This window comes from Phaseolus vulgaris, unplaced genomic scaffold (assembly GCF_000499845.2).
Source record: "Phaseolus vulgaris cultivar G19833 unplaced genomic scaffold, P. vulgaris v2.0 scaffold_100, whole genome shotgun sequence".
Lineage (NCBI taxonomy): Eukaryota > Viridiplantae > Streptophyta > Magnoliopsida > Fabales > Fabaceae > Phaseolus > Phaseolus vulgaris.
Genome location: NW_027174136.1, coordinates 3701 through 22280, shown reverse-complemented (window position 1 = coordinate 22280; position 18580 = coordinate 3701). Strand labels below are relative to the sequence as shown.

General features: G+C 35.9%; 2 protein-coding genes across 3 annotated transcripts; one reads left to right on the top strand and one right to left on the bottom strand.

The window, feature by feature from the left end:
* Positions 1 to 481: 481 nt before the first annotated feature.
* On the bottom strand, positions 482 to 10341 carry LOC137817514 (uncharacterized). Of its 2 annotated transcripts, none has more exons than XM_068620798.1 (16): positions 10136 to 10341; positions 9737 to 9781; positions 9389 to 9429; positions 9197 to 9278; positions 7319 to 7363; positions 6891 to 6947; positions 5136 to 5195; positions 4920 to 5047; positions 4224 to 4491; positions 4066 to 4132; positions 3328 to 3398; positions 3168 to 3257; positions 2433 to 2541; positions 1944 to 2035; positions 1282 to 1387; positions 482 to 819 (listed from the first exon to the last, which is right to left on the bottom strand). In XM_068620798.1, the coding sequence occupies exons 1-16, from the start codon at positions 10259 to 10261 to the stop codon at positions 707 to 709; spliced, it is 1500 nt and encodes a 499-aa protein (XP_068476899.1). In that variant the 5' UTR covers positions 10262 to 10341; the 3' UTR covers positions 482 to 706. The 2 variants fall into 2 exon arrangements, with proteins under 2 accessions (XP_068476899.1, XP_068476900.1); XM_068620799.1 differs by having other exon boundaries at positions 9737 to 9918; positions 10136 to 10316.
* A 4259-nt stretch (positions 10342 to 14600) lies between these two features.
* On the top strand, positions 14601 to 18377 carry LOC137817511 (uncharacterized). Its single transcript, XM_068620795.1, has one exon. It carries the CDS (start codon positions 14601 to 14603, stop codon positions 18375 to 18377), a length of 3777 nt encoding a protein of 1258 aa, XP_068476896.1.
* The last annotated feature ends 203 nt before the right edge of the window (positions 18378 to 18580 follow it).

Sequence of the window (18580 nt, the reverse complement as noted above, 5' to 3'; positions counted from 1 at the left end):
AATCTAATGTGTTTAAAATAAATTGCATTTTACCTTGCAGGTTACTATGATGAATGTTTAATTTTATTTAATAAAAAAAAAACAAGTTATGTTTTAGCATTAGTTTTAATTGTTTTAGGTCCAGCCCAATAGCAAACCGAGAGTATAGCCCGAAATCAGAAGATCAAGAAGGAGGCCATCTTATCGTTTCGGTTCTTAGGGTTTAGGGTTGAGTGTTCTTGGTCCCTTTTTTGTAAGAACAATCACCTTTGAGAATACTCGTTGATAATTAATTTACTGTTTTTCCTTATCTTCCTTTTCTTATTACTAACCATGAATATTTTCAATATCCTACCAATCCTTAATCGAAATACTTTGTTGATACTAATATTCACATTCACTGATAACAACCTTTGATAATTATCGCCGCTGTGCTAAAAAGGGGAAAGAAGAAAAAAATTGCTCTAAGAAATAAAATCAGATGGCCACAAAACCAGAAAAATAAAAATAAAAAGCAATTAACTTACTAACTCACGAAGTTACATTTTTCAGACAACTATTCTAACGGATGATACAAGTTAATGGGCTTACATTAAAATATATCAATAAGCCAATGAAATGAGGCTCAAGACAACAGACTTTTCCATTCTCTCGATGATATCAAACTATCACAAAAATACTTCCATTTGTTTTGGTTGGGGTGTGAGGAGAGGAAATTACATGATCTTCACTCAGTTTTAGAAGTATTGGTTGGTGCATCACCAACTTCGGCAGAAGAGGTGTCCATATCATTCAGACCTAATTCTTCATTTTGTTCCCATGACCTCTTGTAGTCCTCAACTGGAGAAATACCAATTGCAAAACAGTAAACCACAAAACATGAATATATTTACATGAAAAACTATGCACCATATTTAAACACAGCATTAAACAATCAGAATCATATTTACACATACAGCACATTAGACCGATTCATCACAAATCCAATTATGCAGGCTACTCAGGGCACACTGTAAAGCAAAAGGTTGAAACACGAGTCCCAACAAGGGGAAATGTCTGAAATAAACCTACTTCTGTTTGTTTGTTTATTTACATGATGGTCTATACTGGACTCGGGATCCCCAGCAACTCCGATAGTTGAATCGAATAAGATATTTTAAGGAACAAAAAATTGATGTTTCAACTTTCCATATGTATAGAAAAAGAATTGGCATCATGGAAATGGAATTCAGAATTTCAACTCAAAAAATGTGAACTTTATCTGCTCAAAGTATAGCTTGATGTCTGAGTTGGAAATCTTACAAGCTAATTGATTGTCCTCTTTCAGATCATCAGTTGCAGGTGCTACAAAAGAATTGGCTAATGCATCATCAAGAATTAGAGTCCAAGGTTCTTCCAAGCTAAGAAGCTGCATACAATGAAAGAATGCAGATAAAAAAAGTGGGATCCAAGACCTTGAACCAATAAGTTTAAATAGGTTAAGTCAAATCAAAGCCTTCAAATTCAAAGACACAAAGACCGATGCAGTCTATTAGTTGCTGGTATTAAAGAGGCATAATGTAGCCCAAAAGTAGCATGGAATATGACCACAGGTCTTTGTTGCTCAAAGTGACCCTTCTTGTTACAATGCATTTGGTTAAAATTCCGTGAACCCTATTCTCTTTGTCGTCCATTTCTTTTTTACTAAATTTTTCAAAGTGAGGTTTCGAAAGAGGTACAAAACGGGACAACATATCCTCCTAAAAGAGAACAAGAAATAAAGACAAGATTATTTTAGAAATACAAAAGAATATACAATGCCCGAAGTTATGTATTGCTCCTCTTCCGTCTTTTCCCAGTCAGCCACAAAACATTGTGTAAAGAATAAATATAAAAAATTGCAATAATAACCTGATAAATAGAATTATATAGTAAACATATATGGAGAAATTTAAACCAACTCTCATAAAATAGTCACGTATTACCTTGTTTAGCCTTGCTTTAAAGTCTATCCACTTGCTTCTACTATTTTCATCAAGACTGTCTCCAAAAGTAAAGCCATGGACCCTCTCAAGGCCTGTACATACAAATCACATAAAATTATATTCTACATTGATACATTCTAGCAAAAATAAATAGATTATATTAAAAATTAAATCACACCACGGGATCAGGAACATCATAAACATGACAAAAGAGAACAGTTTAAACTCCACCCATCCAAAACAGATACAAATTTGGCATTTAGAAGACTTTTAAAACATATTTGAGATAGATTATTTGGAATGAAAGAAATAAATAATGATGCTCAAGTGGTTGAAAATTGAAAGATCTATTGAAAAGAAAAATGTTTTCATCATTTTGTTACAATTGAAGCTGAACAAAGTGTATGGGTACTACGATGTCCTTTCCTTCCTCCTGTCTCATTAGGATGCTGCCTATATAGTTTGTGTGACTGATAGAAGGATACTTACTTTCACTAATTCTTGTAATTAAACCTTCAACAGTTGTAACTATTCCTCCAAGGGTTCCGCTTGCCAGCTCCAAGTCAACTTCCGGAACTTTTACACTTGCAGTATCAGACTAATCAAACCAAACTACTCAGTCAATAGATATAAAATGTATAGATCTCAGATTGCATAAAATAATGTTTAAATGGTCAGGCCTATATGGGTACCATCAGGACATATTTCACAGGTTAACTTAGCAAGACTGTGTGTATCATTACAACTTTTGATATATCATTGAAAACAGTACATGTTGGTGTTAACGTTTCTAGGTTATCTCTTGATGAAAAAATCATTTCAGGCTTCTAAAAACCCCAAAATGCGAATTTGATTCCTTAAAATGCTATAGCTTCATGCAAGGGAGATGTCAAAATAAATTGCAAAACTTTAAAGTGGCACTGAAAGAGTACTCATGATTAGTTTTTATCCTTAGTTACTTTACACTTTCTGCAAAACAGGTTTGGAAGCTTACATTTTTCCCTACATTTGAGTAGCTCAATAACCAAAGTCCAAACTACCTTCTTTTCTAATGAGATTTCTTTTACTGATCCCAATTTGTAGTAATTACATACTAGAAACAAGAAAAAATATATGCTCTCTAAATGCAAGGATAAACTACAAGATCCATGATTCATCACTAAACATATACAAATTAAGAAACTGATGGGTTGAAATTAGTTAAGATCACAAAGAATTACAGACCTTTATTACATCACGGCTCAGGTCATTGACATTTTTCACAGAAAGAGTAATTATTTTTCCTTTTTCAGGAATTCGTCCACCAGGTTTCAACTGCAAGATGGAAAATTAATGTTTATTCCAGCCCTAAAAAGACAGAGCTACACTCAAGAAATCAGCATACCTCAGAGTTGCGGTAGCCACAAGCATCACATGTGGATGCCATAACAATTACTTCTTGGAAGTAAGGAATATCTGTCCATTGTTAAGATCAACAGCTTGTGGAAGAAATGCCGGAAATTGCTAAGCAATAATATAGAATATAAAATTGGCACATGGCATATTTTGAAGAGTATGACCGTTATCAAGCAAGCAAATAAATATTATCTAGTTTTTACCCTATCAGCAATCAGAATACATGCAACACTGTAGACAGATGTTTCATTTGAAATTAATGTTGTGTAGCTAGCATAAATCCATAGTCAAGTTTCTGAAATTTGAAAGTAGATCATGTTCAGGATTTTTAATAGAACACATGGTTATCCAAAAACTATTCAGCACCAAGTAGATGACACTAAGCTTCAAGTTTCAACTGAAATACATGAAACATAGAATCACAACGGAAGTTGAAATAAAGAAAAACTATCCCCTATTTTATGTAATTTCACTTTTTGCAGATCAAAAAGGTGCTAAAGCTCCAAATTTCAACTGAAATACAAACATGGAATAAAAAAAAATAAGCCCCAATAGTTTATATAATTTTATTTTACCCCACAAAGCTATGTACTCTTGCATACACAATATAAATCTTCTTTAACCCAATAAATTTTACATCGAGCTTAAAATGACAGAATCCTTCTAAAGAAATGTAACATAATCAAACAATATCCCAAGGGAAGTATGAAAAGTGCTAAGAGGATACTGGTGACAAACATTCGAGTCTCACAACTAGCAGCACAGGCACCACAAGTAGAAGGGAAAGTCATCACCTGTCAAAAAAAGGCAGCAACTTGACATTGAATAAACAAACACATAAGGCCAAAGCTCAGTACACAGAACTATATAGTTCAGCAATTGTACCTCTTCTGGTGCAGTATATCGAAACAAGGCTTCAGCAATTTCTGCACTGTTACTCTGTGCAATGGCACGATGGCCAGCTGTTGCCCCTACTGATCCATGTGGTTCTCTCCTCACTTGATCAGTAGTCACAGCTTCTCCGCCTCCCGGGGCATCAACATGAGTTCCTTCAGCCTGTGCAGAATCAACAAGGTATCCCAATGATGCTTGCTGCTCAGGAGTTCTCTCATAAAACTTGATCGTCAACGATGGATCAGATGATGGTGCAAACCTATTCAATGTGTTCTGCATTTACTTAAAATAGTACTAGCTAAAACATTGGACTAATATTACCAAGTACCAAATGAAGGTACAAGTTTGCCTCACCAACAAATACATGTTTGTCTTGACCAATTTAAAATAAGTTAAAAGGTACAATATGGTGTGATTCATAAAAGAATGTATCCAATCCAAAGTCAAGCACAAGCACAATGTGACTAAATTTTAGCCCATACAGAGATCAGCACTTTACATACTAAACCACACTCCACTCTTGAGCAACAAATCCAGGAGGTTGCTAATTCATATGCTATCACTGAATACCTTTTGTCATTTACTTGTATGTGAGGATACCTTAGCCTCTATTGTTATAATCTCTTCTCTAATAAAAATACTTTTACTCATTTAAAAAAAATACTTCTACAAGGTATAATCTCTTACGGGTTTTCAATAAAGCTGTTTCCGACAGGATCATCAAGAATAAATGTGATGCATGATTCTCCTGTTGCACAGGCTCGCAGTTTCACCAAGAACTGATCAATTGCTCCAGCTGTCTCCGGAGCCACTTTCTAGAGGGTAGAAAGCATAACATTAATTAAGTTATTTAAAGAAGAATGCATGCATCAAATAAAAATATAGCGCAGAAATAAATAGTACTTTGCGTTCCTCTTGAAGGGCTTGAAGTTCATCAGTTGCTCTCATAAGTATCCCTTCCACCTATAATTACACAACAAAAGATATTGTTGAATCATTTGATTACAAATTTTCAACTGTTCAATGTTCATGAATTTTCACAAAAGAAAGTTAAGAGTTCTCTGATGCCCACGATTTACATTCCTTGTTGTTAGTAGGATATTAAATGTACTAGTAGAAGCTTCATGTTAGTAGGATATTAATGTACTACTAGAAGTTGTTAGAAGTTGTAGAAGATTCTAGATATCTCTTTGTAATAATTACTCTAGGGTTAAAGTTTTCTATATATAAAGGTTGATGTCTTGTTTCAATTAATATAATTGAATAAAAATCTTCTTTCATTCATATTATTTCATTTAAGTTAGTATTAGAGCTCACAATGTTGGGGCCTATTTCTACGACCTTTCACTGTCACTGAAGTTTTTTGTGTTAATGTTTCATTATACTTACAAGGGAGACTAAGAAATTCTTACTATTTATCTTATCACGGCAACTCTACTAAATAATGATGATCTTCCTTCATCCTCTTCAATTGACAATGGAATGCCTGCATTACATGCTGAAATTGAACGTTTAAAATCTCTCATGGAGTCTATCAGTAAGCCACCTTGTGGTACTTGCTTCGTAACCATGACTGGTAAGAACTCTAATTCCTCTTTTGATGTTTCTTAAAATTTATGCAAGGACTCTTGAGTTCTAGACTTTGGTGCGACAGACCATATGACACCTCACTCATCTCTTTTAATGTCATGTGTTTCTTTTCCTGGTAATTACATTACTCTTGCCAATGGGACTCGTATCCCAATAGTTGGACATGGTAATATTTATCTTATGTTTCTAACTATCCGAATCTTCTTCAATATTATCCAATGGGGGCATATCCCCCGTCTTCCCCTTCAGAGAAACTCTAGTCAAAGTTAAGTAATTATTCAAACTCAAAATCAAAGCTATCATGCAATTCATTCCCAACCCCGATTTGAATCTTCCCTTTGCCCCTCCTTGTTGGGGATGGAGTTGCAGCTAGACCTTTCTTAGAAGCATGAGAAGATCCAATGACAATACCACAACCACTTGATGGTTGCTTTCTTTTACTGGTTACTTGTCTTGTGTAAATTATTAGTTCTCCAACATCTAAAGCTTCATAAGCAGTTGCCTAATTTAGAGTGGAATCATCATCAAAAACCAACTCATTTCCCCCCTCTTCATTATCATTATCATCATCATCATCTACTTGCCCCACTAACCACTCATCAATGTTATCGATATTGAATAACGGATCATATCGGAGACCCCATAAATCCTTTATAAAGTTATAACAGAAACCATAACGGGTTATGGCGGAAGGTGTTGTGGCGGAGATAAAAAAAATGTATTGTGGATTGCAATAAGTATAATGTTTTAAATGGGTCAAAAATGGGCCCAAAAAAAACTAATTTTAGGTAGGTTTTGAACTCTTAATTAGGTTTAACAGCTCATGTAGCCGCAACACATTCAAATTTTATTTGAATAATTAAGGTTTTATTAGTAGATGATTATACACATGCGGAGTAAATTTAGCCATCTTAAATAGAAATACAATGTTGAGACTCGAGATTTTCACTGACAAATGAAATAATGGGTAACCCCCTGCCCTACCCAGAAAAAAAAATTGAACAAGCAAACTTGTCATTGCCAGGAATGGGAAACAACAAAGTAAATTGAAATATGTATTAGAAGTACCGTTGACAAACTACCACGTTGAGCCTCTGGTGGAATCTCAAAATCCAGTTCAGGTATCTGCACAATCATATACATATAAGGTTGCCTTTTGAATAAATTTATTACAAAGCAGACTATAAATTTTTAATAATAGAAGCAGATTAGTCATTAAAATTTATAAGCAACATCTTAAATTACTTCTTTCATAAAAATATCTATCTTTCTAACTATCTATGTAAACAAATAGACATACAGATAAATAGGTATGTAGGTATGTAGGTAGATAATATCAGCTCAACTAAGACTATGTGGCTTAGCCCTAGACTTCAAAGAGACAAGAACCAAGGTGTTAATGAACTAAAGAATTTTGAAGATTACAATCTAAATAGGAAATAGGGTACACAAGTTTATATAAATATGAAGAAAATAAACAAAACAAATTTGAGTACCTTAATGGTAGCAGATTCTGATTTAACCACTTGACGATTTAGCATCTACATTCATTAAACTTGTTAGACACTTGTATAAACAAATCATCATAACGGCAAACCACAAAGACAAGTTTACAAATCAAAATAAGATAATCCCAAATAATCATACATTCACCATAACAAGTATTAGAGATAATATTTTATTTCTTAATTATTTGATGTAGTTTAAACTTATTTAGTAGAAATGTATTATTGACAACCCGAGATGCTTTACTTTTGTAGTTGACTGTATTGTTTTATTGCCAAGTTTTTGTTTTAACAATTGTTTTATTATGGAGTTCAAATGTATAATTACTATGTTATTTATTGTTAATATTTTTTATGGTAAGTAAACTCTTACAAGTTTGAGTCAAGTTTACAAAAGCCTTCACAAGTTTCTATGAACTCTCAAGTTTTACAATCTTGATTGCATGCATTTTGCTTCAAATAGTTTTATATCATTACATGATAGATGTCCTTTACAATGCTAAACTCAATATTCTACCTAGGATAAGGAGATTAAAAACTCGTAAATTGGGGATCTTAACTTGGATGGTAAGATCCTATGGTTTTACATAAAATGCAAAACTATACATATATAGTGCATATGCATAAGAATATCATAAACAAAGAAAATAACCTCCAAAATCACTACATTAAAACAAAATTAGATTTAAAAGTTATAACTATAGTAAGTCAGGTATCCAAATAGTATAATCAGAAATGTGAGAAAGAAATTCTTAATTCTATTTGTTTATTAGTTGACTAGAAAATTATGTTGTTGAACTATCTTAGTATTTAGGTTTAGGATTTAACCTAACCACACAATTTTCCAAGTTTTATGCGGGATTTATACTTACCCACTCACCTACCATAATGAAGGTGCACGTGGCTGCAAATTATGGTGGGCAAGGATTGTCCTTAATTAATATGCATTTGAACCAACACCCCCTATGCCAAGGACTATAAGTCTGGAATTGGTCAATGTAGGTGACCCAACAATTGATTTAGGATTGCCTTTGTTACCATCATAGAGTTTGAGCATAGGGTCAAGCTCAATCCCACAAAATTAACTTCTATGGTAAGGATTACTAAACTGAAAATGTTGCTACAGCCAAAGGAAGGTGCAATAATAAAAGTTATAGGTGGCAATACTCTAAGGCAACAATGGAATGACAAAGAAAAGGTTGAACAGTCCAAGATGGAGAAGATCACGAATGGATTGGGAAGGGCTTCATAAATAAGAAGAAAGGGATTTTCTAGGGTGTGTTCAACTCATAGCATAGTATGATCCTACATGGTAAATATTGATTTCAACAACAATGGTCTTCTAGCTAAACATGGATGCAAAAGTATGAAAAACCATCCTTCAAACTAGGTCATTGTTAGGTTCCTAGACAGAAAAACCAGAATTCCCTCCCAAACACAGCAAGAAGAAAGAAAACTCTGTTTTATTACAATGCAGAACAGAACACCCAAAAGGGTTACAAAGGAGAATAGCTCCTTTCACACAGGTTTAATCCTGTCAACTTCTTACAACAATTCAGATATCCCCTCCCCCACAGCAGGTTGGTCTTTATTTAAAGACCCCCTCACCACAACTAACTAACCCAACAACTAACTAACCCGCTTAACCCTTATTTTTAAATTTCCTTCTATGATACACCCTCCAAGTGCTGTCTTTATTTTCCTGCCTAACAGTCAGTCACTAGTGTCAAGAACCTCAGCATGGATGTTAACTGAATGGGAAGAAGATAGCTAATAGAGGCATTGGAGTACCTAGGCGCCATATATGTTTTCTTATGTTATATAAAATAATCATTTGGGGATGGGGAATTGAAATTTGAACAAACCAACCTTTTGCTCGCCTGATGGAATCTTCAAAGTGTAACAACAACCACGTGGTTGAATTTCACCAGCAAACTGTACTTCATTGTTCCTAACAGATAAAATCAATAATTATAAAAGAAAGAAAAATTAAGAGGAAGATCAAAGGAACTAATTATGTTCAACGCACACAGAGAGGGCATAGACTAAAGGGCCGTTTACCTCTCACCACAATGTGGACATTCAAAAGCTGATAACAAAATCTGCAGGAAAGGTAAATGTGACAATGAGTTATATTTCAGAAAACTAATGGACAGACAAAACAAAAGAAACAGCAGATAAAAATAATATGTATTACGATCCATTATGTAATTTGTGAATCAATAATGCTAATTCATTTAATTGAAATATGTAATAAATAACATCAGGGAGAAAAGTGAATGAGGCCTAAACATAAGGAAAGACAGAAATAAAGATGAAATTTAACTACATATATGATATATCCCAATACCTACTAACAGTAACCACTTGCCAATCACAAGAGCAAATGGAGCAATAGACAAGACATACCTTTCTGAAGTGGGGAATTAAAGTCAATAAAAATCTTGTAATCCCCTGACAAACATGACAGAAATTCAAGTCAGATGATAAAATTTAAATATTTTGGATGAAGATACAATATTAAGACTTAGGGTGAATTTGACTCATTTGTTGAGCGATAAATAATTGTTTCCTTGATTTTTAACATGGCCCTGGATAGAACAACACAAAAGACGAAACACACAAAAAATGTAAATATTCATTACTCAATTACTCGGGTAATAATGTTGCTTGTAAATAAAATAGTAAAAGAATGGAGAATTGAATCCCTGAATTAACCACGCCAAAGGTGCGCGAAAAAGTAGAAAGTGAATTCATTGAAAAGCCAAAGGAAAAGGAAAAGGTGGCGGAGAATGGGGAGAAGCTTACGTTTTCACCACATCGCATGCAAAGACTTTCGAGGCTGTAGAGAGGAGCATCACCGTCATCGGCTGAAACGGCCTCCACTACCGATCCTACATCCACGATTTGGTCGCTTTTCGCATTCCCTTCCATTACTCAATTCAACAAGTTTTACTGTGAGAACCTTCAATTTCAACCAGAGTGCAAAAGAAGTAGAATGCTGATTTCTATTAGCCTGTTTTGTGTTGGGGAAGACGCTGGAAGAAACTAGGGTACACGTCATCGGGTAAAGTTATTCTGGTCGGGTCATTGTATGGGTCCATTGCCCAAGTACTTGTTGGATTCAAAAAATCGAATTTATGCCGGACGAGGCATAAATAATTCTGATGCCGAACGAGACATAAATAATTCTGATTACATTAGTAATAAGATAATTTTGATGCCGAACGAGGCATAAATAATTCGGATTACATTAAAGTAATAAGATAATTCTGATGCCGAACGAGGCATAAATAATTCTGATTACATTAAATAAGATAACTCCGATGCCGAACGAGGCATAAATAATTCTGATTACATTAAAGTAATAAGATAATTCTGATGTTGAACGAGGCATAAATAATTCTGATTACATTAAAGTAATAAGATAATTCTGATGCCGAACGAGGCATAAATAATTCTGATTACATTATAGTAATAAGATAATTCTGATGCCGAACGAGGAATAAATAATTCTGATTACGTTAAAGTAATAAGATAATTCAGGTGCCGAACGAGGCATAGATAATTCTGATTACATTAAAGTAATAAGATAATTCTGATGCCGAACGAGGCATCAATATTTCTGATTACATTAAACTAATAAGATAATTTTGATGCCGAACGAGGCATAAATAATTCAGAATAATTCTGATGCCGAACGAGGCATAAATAATTTCGATTACGTTAAAGTACTAAGATAATTCTGATGCCGGACGAGGCATAAATAATTCTGATTACATTAAAGTAATAAGATAATTCTCATGCCGAACGAGACATAAATAATTCTGATTACATTAGTAAAAAGGTAATTCTGATGCCGAACGAGGCATAAATAATTCTGATTACATTAAAGTAATAAGATAATTCTGATGCCGAAAGATAATTCTGATTCCGAACGAGGCATAAATAATTCTGATTACATTAAAGTAATAAGATAATTCTGATGCCGAACGAGGCAAAAATAATTCTGATTACATAAAAGTAATAAGATAATTCTGATGCCGAACGAGGCATAAATAATTCTGATTACATAAAAGTAATAACTCTGATGCCGAACGAGATATAAATAATTCTGATTACATTAAAGTAATAAGATAATTCTGATGCCGAACGAGGCATAAATAATTCTAATTACATTAAAGTAATAAGATAATTCTGATGCCGAACGAGGCATAAATAATATTTCTGATTACATTAAAGTAATAAGATAATTCTGATGCCGAACGAGACATAATAAATTCTGATTACGTTAAAGTAATAAGATAATTTTGATGCCGAACGAGGCATAAATAATTCTGATTACATTAAAGTAATAAGATAATTCTGATGCCGAACGAGGCATAATAAATTCTGATTACGTTAAAGTAATAAGATAACTCTGATGCCGAACGAGGCATAAATAATTCTGATTACGTTAAAATAATGTACACGTCATCGGGTAAAGTTATTCCGGTCGGGTCATTGTATGGGTCCATTGCCCAAGTACTTGTTGGATTCAAAAAATCGAATTTACGCGGTTGACATTTAAACTGTTGGATGAGTTTTATTCAATCTAATGTGTTTAAAATAAATTGCATTTTACCTTGCAGGTTACTACGATGAATGTTTAATTTTATTTAATAAAAAAAAAACAAGTTATGTTTTAGCATTAGTTTTAATTGTTTTAGGTGAAAAAATATTTAATTTTGTTAATAGTATTTAATAAAAAAAAATTATTAAGAAGGTAAATAAGTTAGATTGGACAAATTCATCGACAACTTAAAAAAAAATCTATCACAACGTTTCTGTATTTTTATTTATCCAACCTAATCCAGTCTTTGTAACAACCCATCCGGTCTTTCTAACAACGTAACTTTTTTAAAAACAAAACAGAAACCCCAGCACATGCTGACGGCCCTGCGTCCGGGACCCTCTGCCGACAACCTGTGCATGAAGCCGGCCGACAGCCTGGACGAGCTGAGAAAGAGAGCTGCTAAGTACATGCAGCTGGAAGAGCTAGGAGAATTTCGTAACCAGGCCCGTGCCGAGGCCGGTGGGGAGAAAAACAAGGAAGAGAAGGATCGTCAGGGGCGGCCAGGTCAAAGGAACGACCGATCCGGTTCTCAAGGTATACACCCCTGACGACCGATCGGGGGAGGATTCTGGACGAAGCCCTCAACGCTGAGCTAATCCCTCCCCCAAGGAAGGTGGCCAGCACAAATAACGCCGACCGGAGGAAGCAATGTCGGTACCACCAAAACACCGGACACTCAACCGACGAGTGTCAGGCCCTTAAGGATAAGATCGAGGAACTTATCCAGGCTGGGCATCTCCGCCGTTTCGTCAGGAATGGCCGAGACCCTCCAGGCCGGGCGGATCCACCCAGGCGGACGAGGTCATAAAAAACTTTTCCAGCAGATACTATTGTGTTTCGGAAATAAAAATCCAAAAAACTCACAATACAAAAAAATGTTTCTAAAAAAAACTGAACATATTCTGCAGAAGGAGTTCGGAAAACATATTCTACAAAAGGAATGTATTCCATTTTATTTAAGGGCATTTTCTTCTTTTTTTATACTGAAATTGGGAAGTAATTTTAAAACGTTTCATTGTAATTCAGTGTGTTGATTTTGTACAAACTATCAGCAACTGGAAGGAGAAGACCATTAAGCTCCATATACATGCATTGATAATGTGGGGCGTCAAGAATTTGCTGGTAAAAGACTAAATCGAGATACCATACATTCCACGCTCTGCATAACCTTGCTAAGACTGGACTTATATATTAGCATGGTTATAATGTTTATAACTACTCCTCTTTTACGAGTACTGGATAATTTTCTTACAGAGCTGGAATTTATGGATTAGTTTTTTGTCGTTATTTTTCTCACAATACCAAATGACAACTAATACATTTTGAATGACAATTATTACAAAACAAAAGTTATAATTATAGATTTAAATAATGGAAATCTTTTTATTCCTACGTGAAAAACATTATATTTGGTTTAAATCACTTTTCATTAAAAGTATTAAAAAAATTAGAACATTAATTTTCCACCAATCATGAGTAGATAGGTATGAGTGAAAAGAGAGAAAAAAAACTTTTGCAGGAAAAAATAAATAAATTAAATACCTTAGGGAAATTATTATTTATCTTTTATGGTAATTTTCCTCTACTACTTAAGAGCAAACGAAAGTTATAGATAAAATTTGAATCCATAATTTTTATAACAAAATAATAAATTTATTTTCATACAAAATTTAAGAAAGAAAAATATAGATACAAAAATGAAATCAACTTCTTAATTTAAGATTAACTTATTCAAACTTAAAAATTAATTAAATAAACCATGAGAGCTTTTTAGGTATAATTTAAAGTAATATAATTTTAAGTAAAAAAATTACTTCTATAATTTTTAAAATTTTAATCTTTCAACTATTTCTGTCTAAATAACATTTTATCATAAAATATTTTGATCTTTTTTATGAAGATAAGGTACCCGTTTCATTCAAAATAAATTATCATCTAAAAATTCAAAATATTTTATGCTCGTGAAGGTTGCAAACAAATAATAGGTGAGTCATTTGTTCCATGTTTTCAATAAAATATTTGTGCCAGGTTCTTTAAAATTAATAAACCAAGTCTCTTTCATCACTGTACTAGTAGCCTAAAACCGAGAACTATATGCCGAGAACTACATGTTCAATGAACAAAGTGTTAAACAAAAACTACATGCCGAGAACTATATGCCGAGAACTACATGTTCAATGAACAAAGTGTTAAACAAAAACCGAAAGGTCTGGACCGAAACCTAAAAGGATAATATAAGGAACTTGCACAAGGGGGTGTAAAAATAATAAAAAGGTGTGGGAAGAAAGTCCAAAAGTACTGTAGAAGGCCCATCAACGAAACCCTATAAATAGGAAGTCAACACAAGAAAAAGGTAAGCTTAGTTTTATCTGAAAAAACCATTACATTGTCTCTGACTTTGGCATCGGAGCAACTTGCAGGTACATCCCCCCACTCGTGAGGAACATCAACCGAAAGGAATAGCCGAAAGAAGCAGCCGAGAGGAACACAAGCAGTCCAGCCCAATAGCAAACCGAGAGTATAGCCCGAAATCAGAAGATCAAGAAGGAGGCCATCTTATCGTTTCGGTTCGAGTGTTCTTGGTCCCTTTTTTGTAAGAACATTTTGGCGCCCACCGTGGGGCCCGAGAACTAGTCAGAAGGAAAAGTAGAAGGCAAGATGAGCCAAGAGGGGGAACAGAGTGGAGATCGTGAAGATAATGCTAACATACCAATGACAATGTTGGTTCAACTAGAAAAAGAATTCGAGGCCCTAAAGAAGAGTAACGAAGAAGAGTTAAGTTTCTTGAGAGCCGAAAATGCACGCATGAGGAGAAAAATACATGAAGACACGGTTTTGAATACATCCTTCGGAACCGTTCAACTAGGAACACCAGTGAACGAAAGGCTTTACCGCAACGAAAGTTCCCAAACCAAAAAAAAATGGCTTGAGAACTCTGGGGTCTCGGCAGGAACATCTTCTAGAAAACATCCGTTTTATGATGTTATAGTTGATACCCCGTTGCCCGACAATTGGAGGAATTTGACCATTGACAAATATGATGGGAGCACCGATCCCGATGAGCACATCGCAATATATACCACTCAAATTAGCTTGTACACATGGAATGATGCTATCATGTGCAGAGTGTTTCCTACGACTCTGAAGGGGGCAGCGCTGAGCTGGTTCACACGCCTCCCACCTTTGAGTATAGATTGTTTTGATACGCTGATAGAGAAGTTTGGCGCTCAGTTTGCAACTAGTCGTCCTCACCATTTAACATCAATTGCTTTGGTAAACATAAGACAGGAGAACGGAGAGTCCTTAAGGATGTTCATGGAACGTTTCGGGAGAGTTGCCCTAGGAATCCGAAATCTCAGCCCCGAAGTCACCATGCACCATATGATAACAGCATTAAAACCGGGGCCGTTTGCTGACAGCTTGTGCAAGAAACCTGCGACTAGCTTAGACGAATTGAGACAACGAGCGTCAAAGTTCATGCAAATGGAAGAACTGAGAGAGTTTCGGAATCACGTGAGGATTGATGGAAGTGAAAGAAAACAAACAGAGAAAGAAAGTAGACCTATGGTTAGAAGAGCCAGGGAAGAATTCAGAAGCCGGATATTCCAGCAATACACACCCTTGAATACGAACAGAGCAAGGGTCTTACAAGAAGCCATGTCCACAGAAATTATACCACCACCTAGGAAAGCACGAACACCGGAAAATGCCGACCGTACCAAACATTGTGAGTATCATAAAAATCATGGCCATCATACAGAGGAATGTATCGGATTAAAAGACAGAATAGAGGAGTTGGTTCAAGCAGGGCAATTAAAACGCTTTGTTCAAGGAGGAAATGTAAGACTGAGGATGAGCCCGGGGAGAAGGGTGCAAGGGATAGAAGCAGGAGAAAGAAGGGTAGAGAGAGTCGAAAGAGAAAAAAGAATAGATAAAAAAGATGGCAGAAGAAGTGGGAGATCAGAAGAACGAAACAACAGAGTTTACCAAAACACACAACCAATGAGAAGAAGCAGGGAACGAAGTTTGGGAAGACCCGTCAGGGGGTTTATAAATACTATTTCTGGTGGTTTCTCTGGAAAGGAGTCATCATCAGCAAGAAAACAACATTGGAGAAGCATCAGGACCATCAATCACATCTTCAAAAAAAGAACTTTGCCACCAATGCTTTTTACAGACGAGGATTTTCAAGACATTGATCCTGACCATGACGATCCCATGGTAATAACAGTCGAAATAGCCGAATACGCCATCATGAAAACCTTGGTCGATCAAGGGAGCTCAGTGGATATTCTGTTTTGGGATACTTTCAAAAGATTACATCTAAAAGAAGAAGACATTGTACCTTTCCGAGAACAAATCATCGGGTTTTCAGACGAAAGAGTTAGTACGAAAGGATATATTGACCTGATGACTACCTTTGGAAGAGGAACTAAGACCAAAAAGATCAAGATAAGATATTTGGTGGTAGATGCTTCCACGTCCTATAATGTGTTGTTAGGACGATCTTCTTTGAATGAGTTGGGAGCAATAGTCTCAACCCCGCATTTAGCAATGAAATTCCCAACCGAAAAGGGGGAGATCGCGACTGTTTATGTTAACCAAAGGGATGCTCGAGAATGTTATGCAATAGGTTTGAAGATGAACCTGAAAGAACACACAGATATCGAAAGAATGGTGGCGATGGCAGATCTAGATCCGAGAATCAATGATGAAAGACTAGAACCAAAAGAAGAGACTACGGCTGTAATACTCGGACAGGACGAGAAGCAATGCACTTATATAAGTGGCAGCCTACCCGAAGACTTGTTACACAAACTCATCACATTGTTACGTACTAACAAAGACTTATTTGCCTGGACGCCATCTGATATACCTGGAATTGATCCGAGGATAATTTGTCATAAATTGTCGGTATGCCGAGAAGCGAAACCGGTATCTCAGAAACGAAGAAAGTTGGGGGAGGAAAGACGACAAGCAGCAATAGCAGAGACCGAGAAGCTAATGCAGGCTGGTTTCATCCGGGAAGCTCAATACACAACATGGTTGTCCAATGTGGTACTCGTAAAAAAACCGAACGGAAGGTGGAGAATGTGTACAGACTATACGGACCTCAATAAGGCTTGTCCGAAAGATACATATCCATTACCCAACATAGACCGATTGGTGGATGGAGCGTCGGGACAGGAGATGATGAGTTTTCTCGATGCATACTCAGGGTATAACCAAATACAAATGTATGGCCCGGACGTGTCAAAAACAGCTTTCACCACAGATACAACGAATTATTGTTACAAAGTCATGCCTTTCGGTTTGAAAAATGCCGGGGCAACGTATCAAAGACTGATGGATAAGGTGTTCACAAATCAAATCGGAAGAATCATTGAAATATATGTGGACGATATGGTTGTGAAATCAAGCGAAGTGGAGAAACATTTAGAAAATCTTGAAGAGGTGTTTTCACGCATAAGAGAGTACAATCTACGCCTCAATCCAGAAAAATGCGTGTTTGGCGTCAAAGGTGGAAAATTTCTGGGTTTTATGCTAACCAACAGAGGCATTGAAGCCAATCCTGACAAATGTGAAGCAATTATGCAAATGGGAAGACCAAAAAATTTAAAAGAGGTCCAAAGATTAGTGGGGAAACTAAACTCATTGTCAAGGTTCTTACCAGTCCTAGCCGAAAAAACCAAACCAATAGTAAATTTGTTAAAGAAATCTGAAACCTTCGAGTGGAATGACCACTGCGAGCAAGCTTTCTCTCAAATCAAAAGCATGGTGGCACAACCACCAATCCTGGTCAAGCCTGATTGTACCCAACCCATCATAGTCTACCTCGCAACTTCCAATCAAGCCATAGGAGCGGCGTTAATCCAAGAAACTCCAGATCAAAAACCAATATACTTTGTAAGTAGATCCCTCCAGAGTGCCAAGGTGGAAAAAATTGCCTTAACTCTGGTATACGCCGCACGACGTCTTCGGCCATACTTTCAGAATCATCAGATAATTGTGAGGACGGATTATCCAATATCAAAAATCTTAAGAAAACCGGAGCTGGCCGGCAGAATGGTCACATGGTCCATGGAACTTTCAGAATATGGGATTCGGTATGAACCAAGAGGACCAATCAAAGCCCAATCCCTTGTGGATTTCATCATCCATATGCCGACAACAGTGCAGCAGGAGCGATGGATGTTGTATGTAGACGGCGCGTCAAGCAAAAAAGGAAGCGGGGCAGGAATAGTCCTTGAAGGACCAGACAACTTCCAAGTTGAGATGGCATTGCGGTTCGAGTTCAGGACATCTAACAACCAAGCCGAATACGAAGCTCTTATTGCCGGACTACTACTGGCAAGGGACATGGAGTTGAAAATATCATTTGTAAAAGTGATTCCCAGCTTTCCGTGGGACAAGTACGAGGAGACTATCAGGTAAAAGACCCCTTACTGATGCAATATTATCATAAGGTATTAAATATCATGCAATGCTTCAATCAAGCTGAAATAAATTATATTCCGAGAGAGCTAAACATGAAAGCCGACTCCTTATCCAAACTAGCAAGTCAACAGCGGCCACTCCAACACAACTCCGTCATACAACAAACTCTTAGTCACCCATCGATCGGCGTAGAGAAATGT

Bases quoted from the DNA above. Each gene is read 5' to 3' on its own strand.
- LOC137817514 (XM_068620798.1), bottom strand. From the start codon at position 10,261: ATGGAAGGGAATGCGAAAAGCGACCAAATCGTGGATGTAGGATCGGTA. The intron at 9,430-9,736 runs GTATGTCTTGTC...CCTTTCCTGCAG, and splicing joins TAATTCCCCACTTCAGAAAG to ATTTTGTTATCAGCTTTTGA. The intron at 2,542-3,167 runs GTCTGTAATTCT...TGGTTTGATTAG, and splicing joins TGAGCCGTGATGTAATAAAG to TCTGATACTGCAAGTGTAAA.
- LOC137817511 (XM_068620795.1), top strand. From the start codon at position 14,601: ATGAGCCAAGAGGGGGAACAGAGTGGAGATCGTGAAGATAATGCTAAC.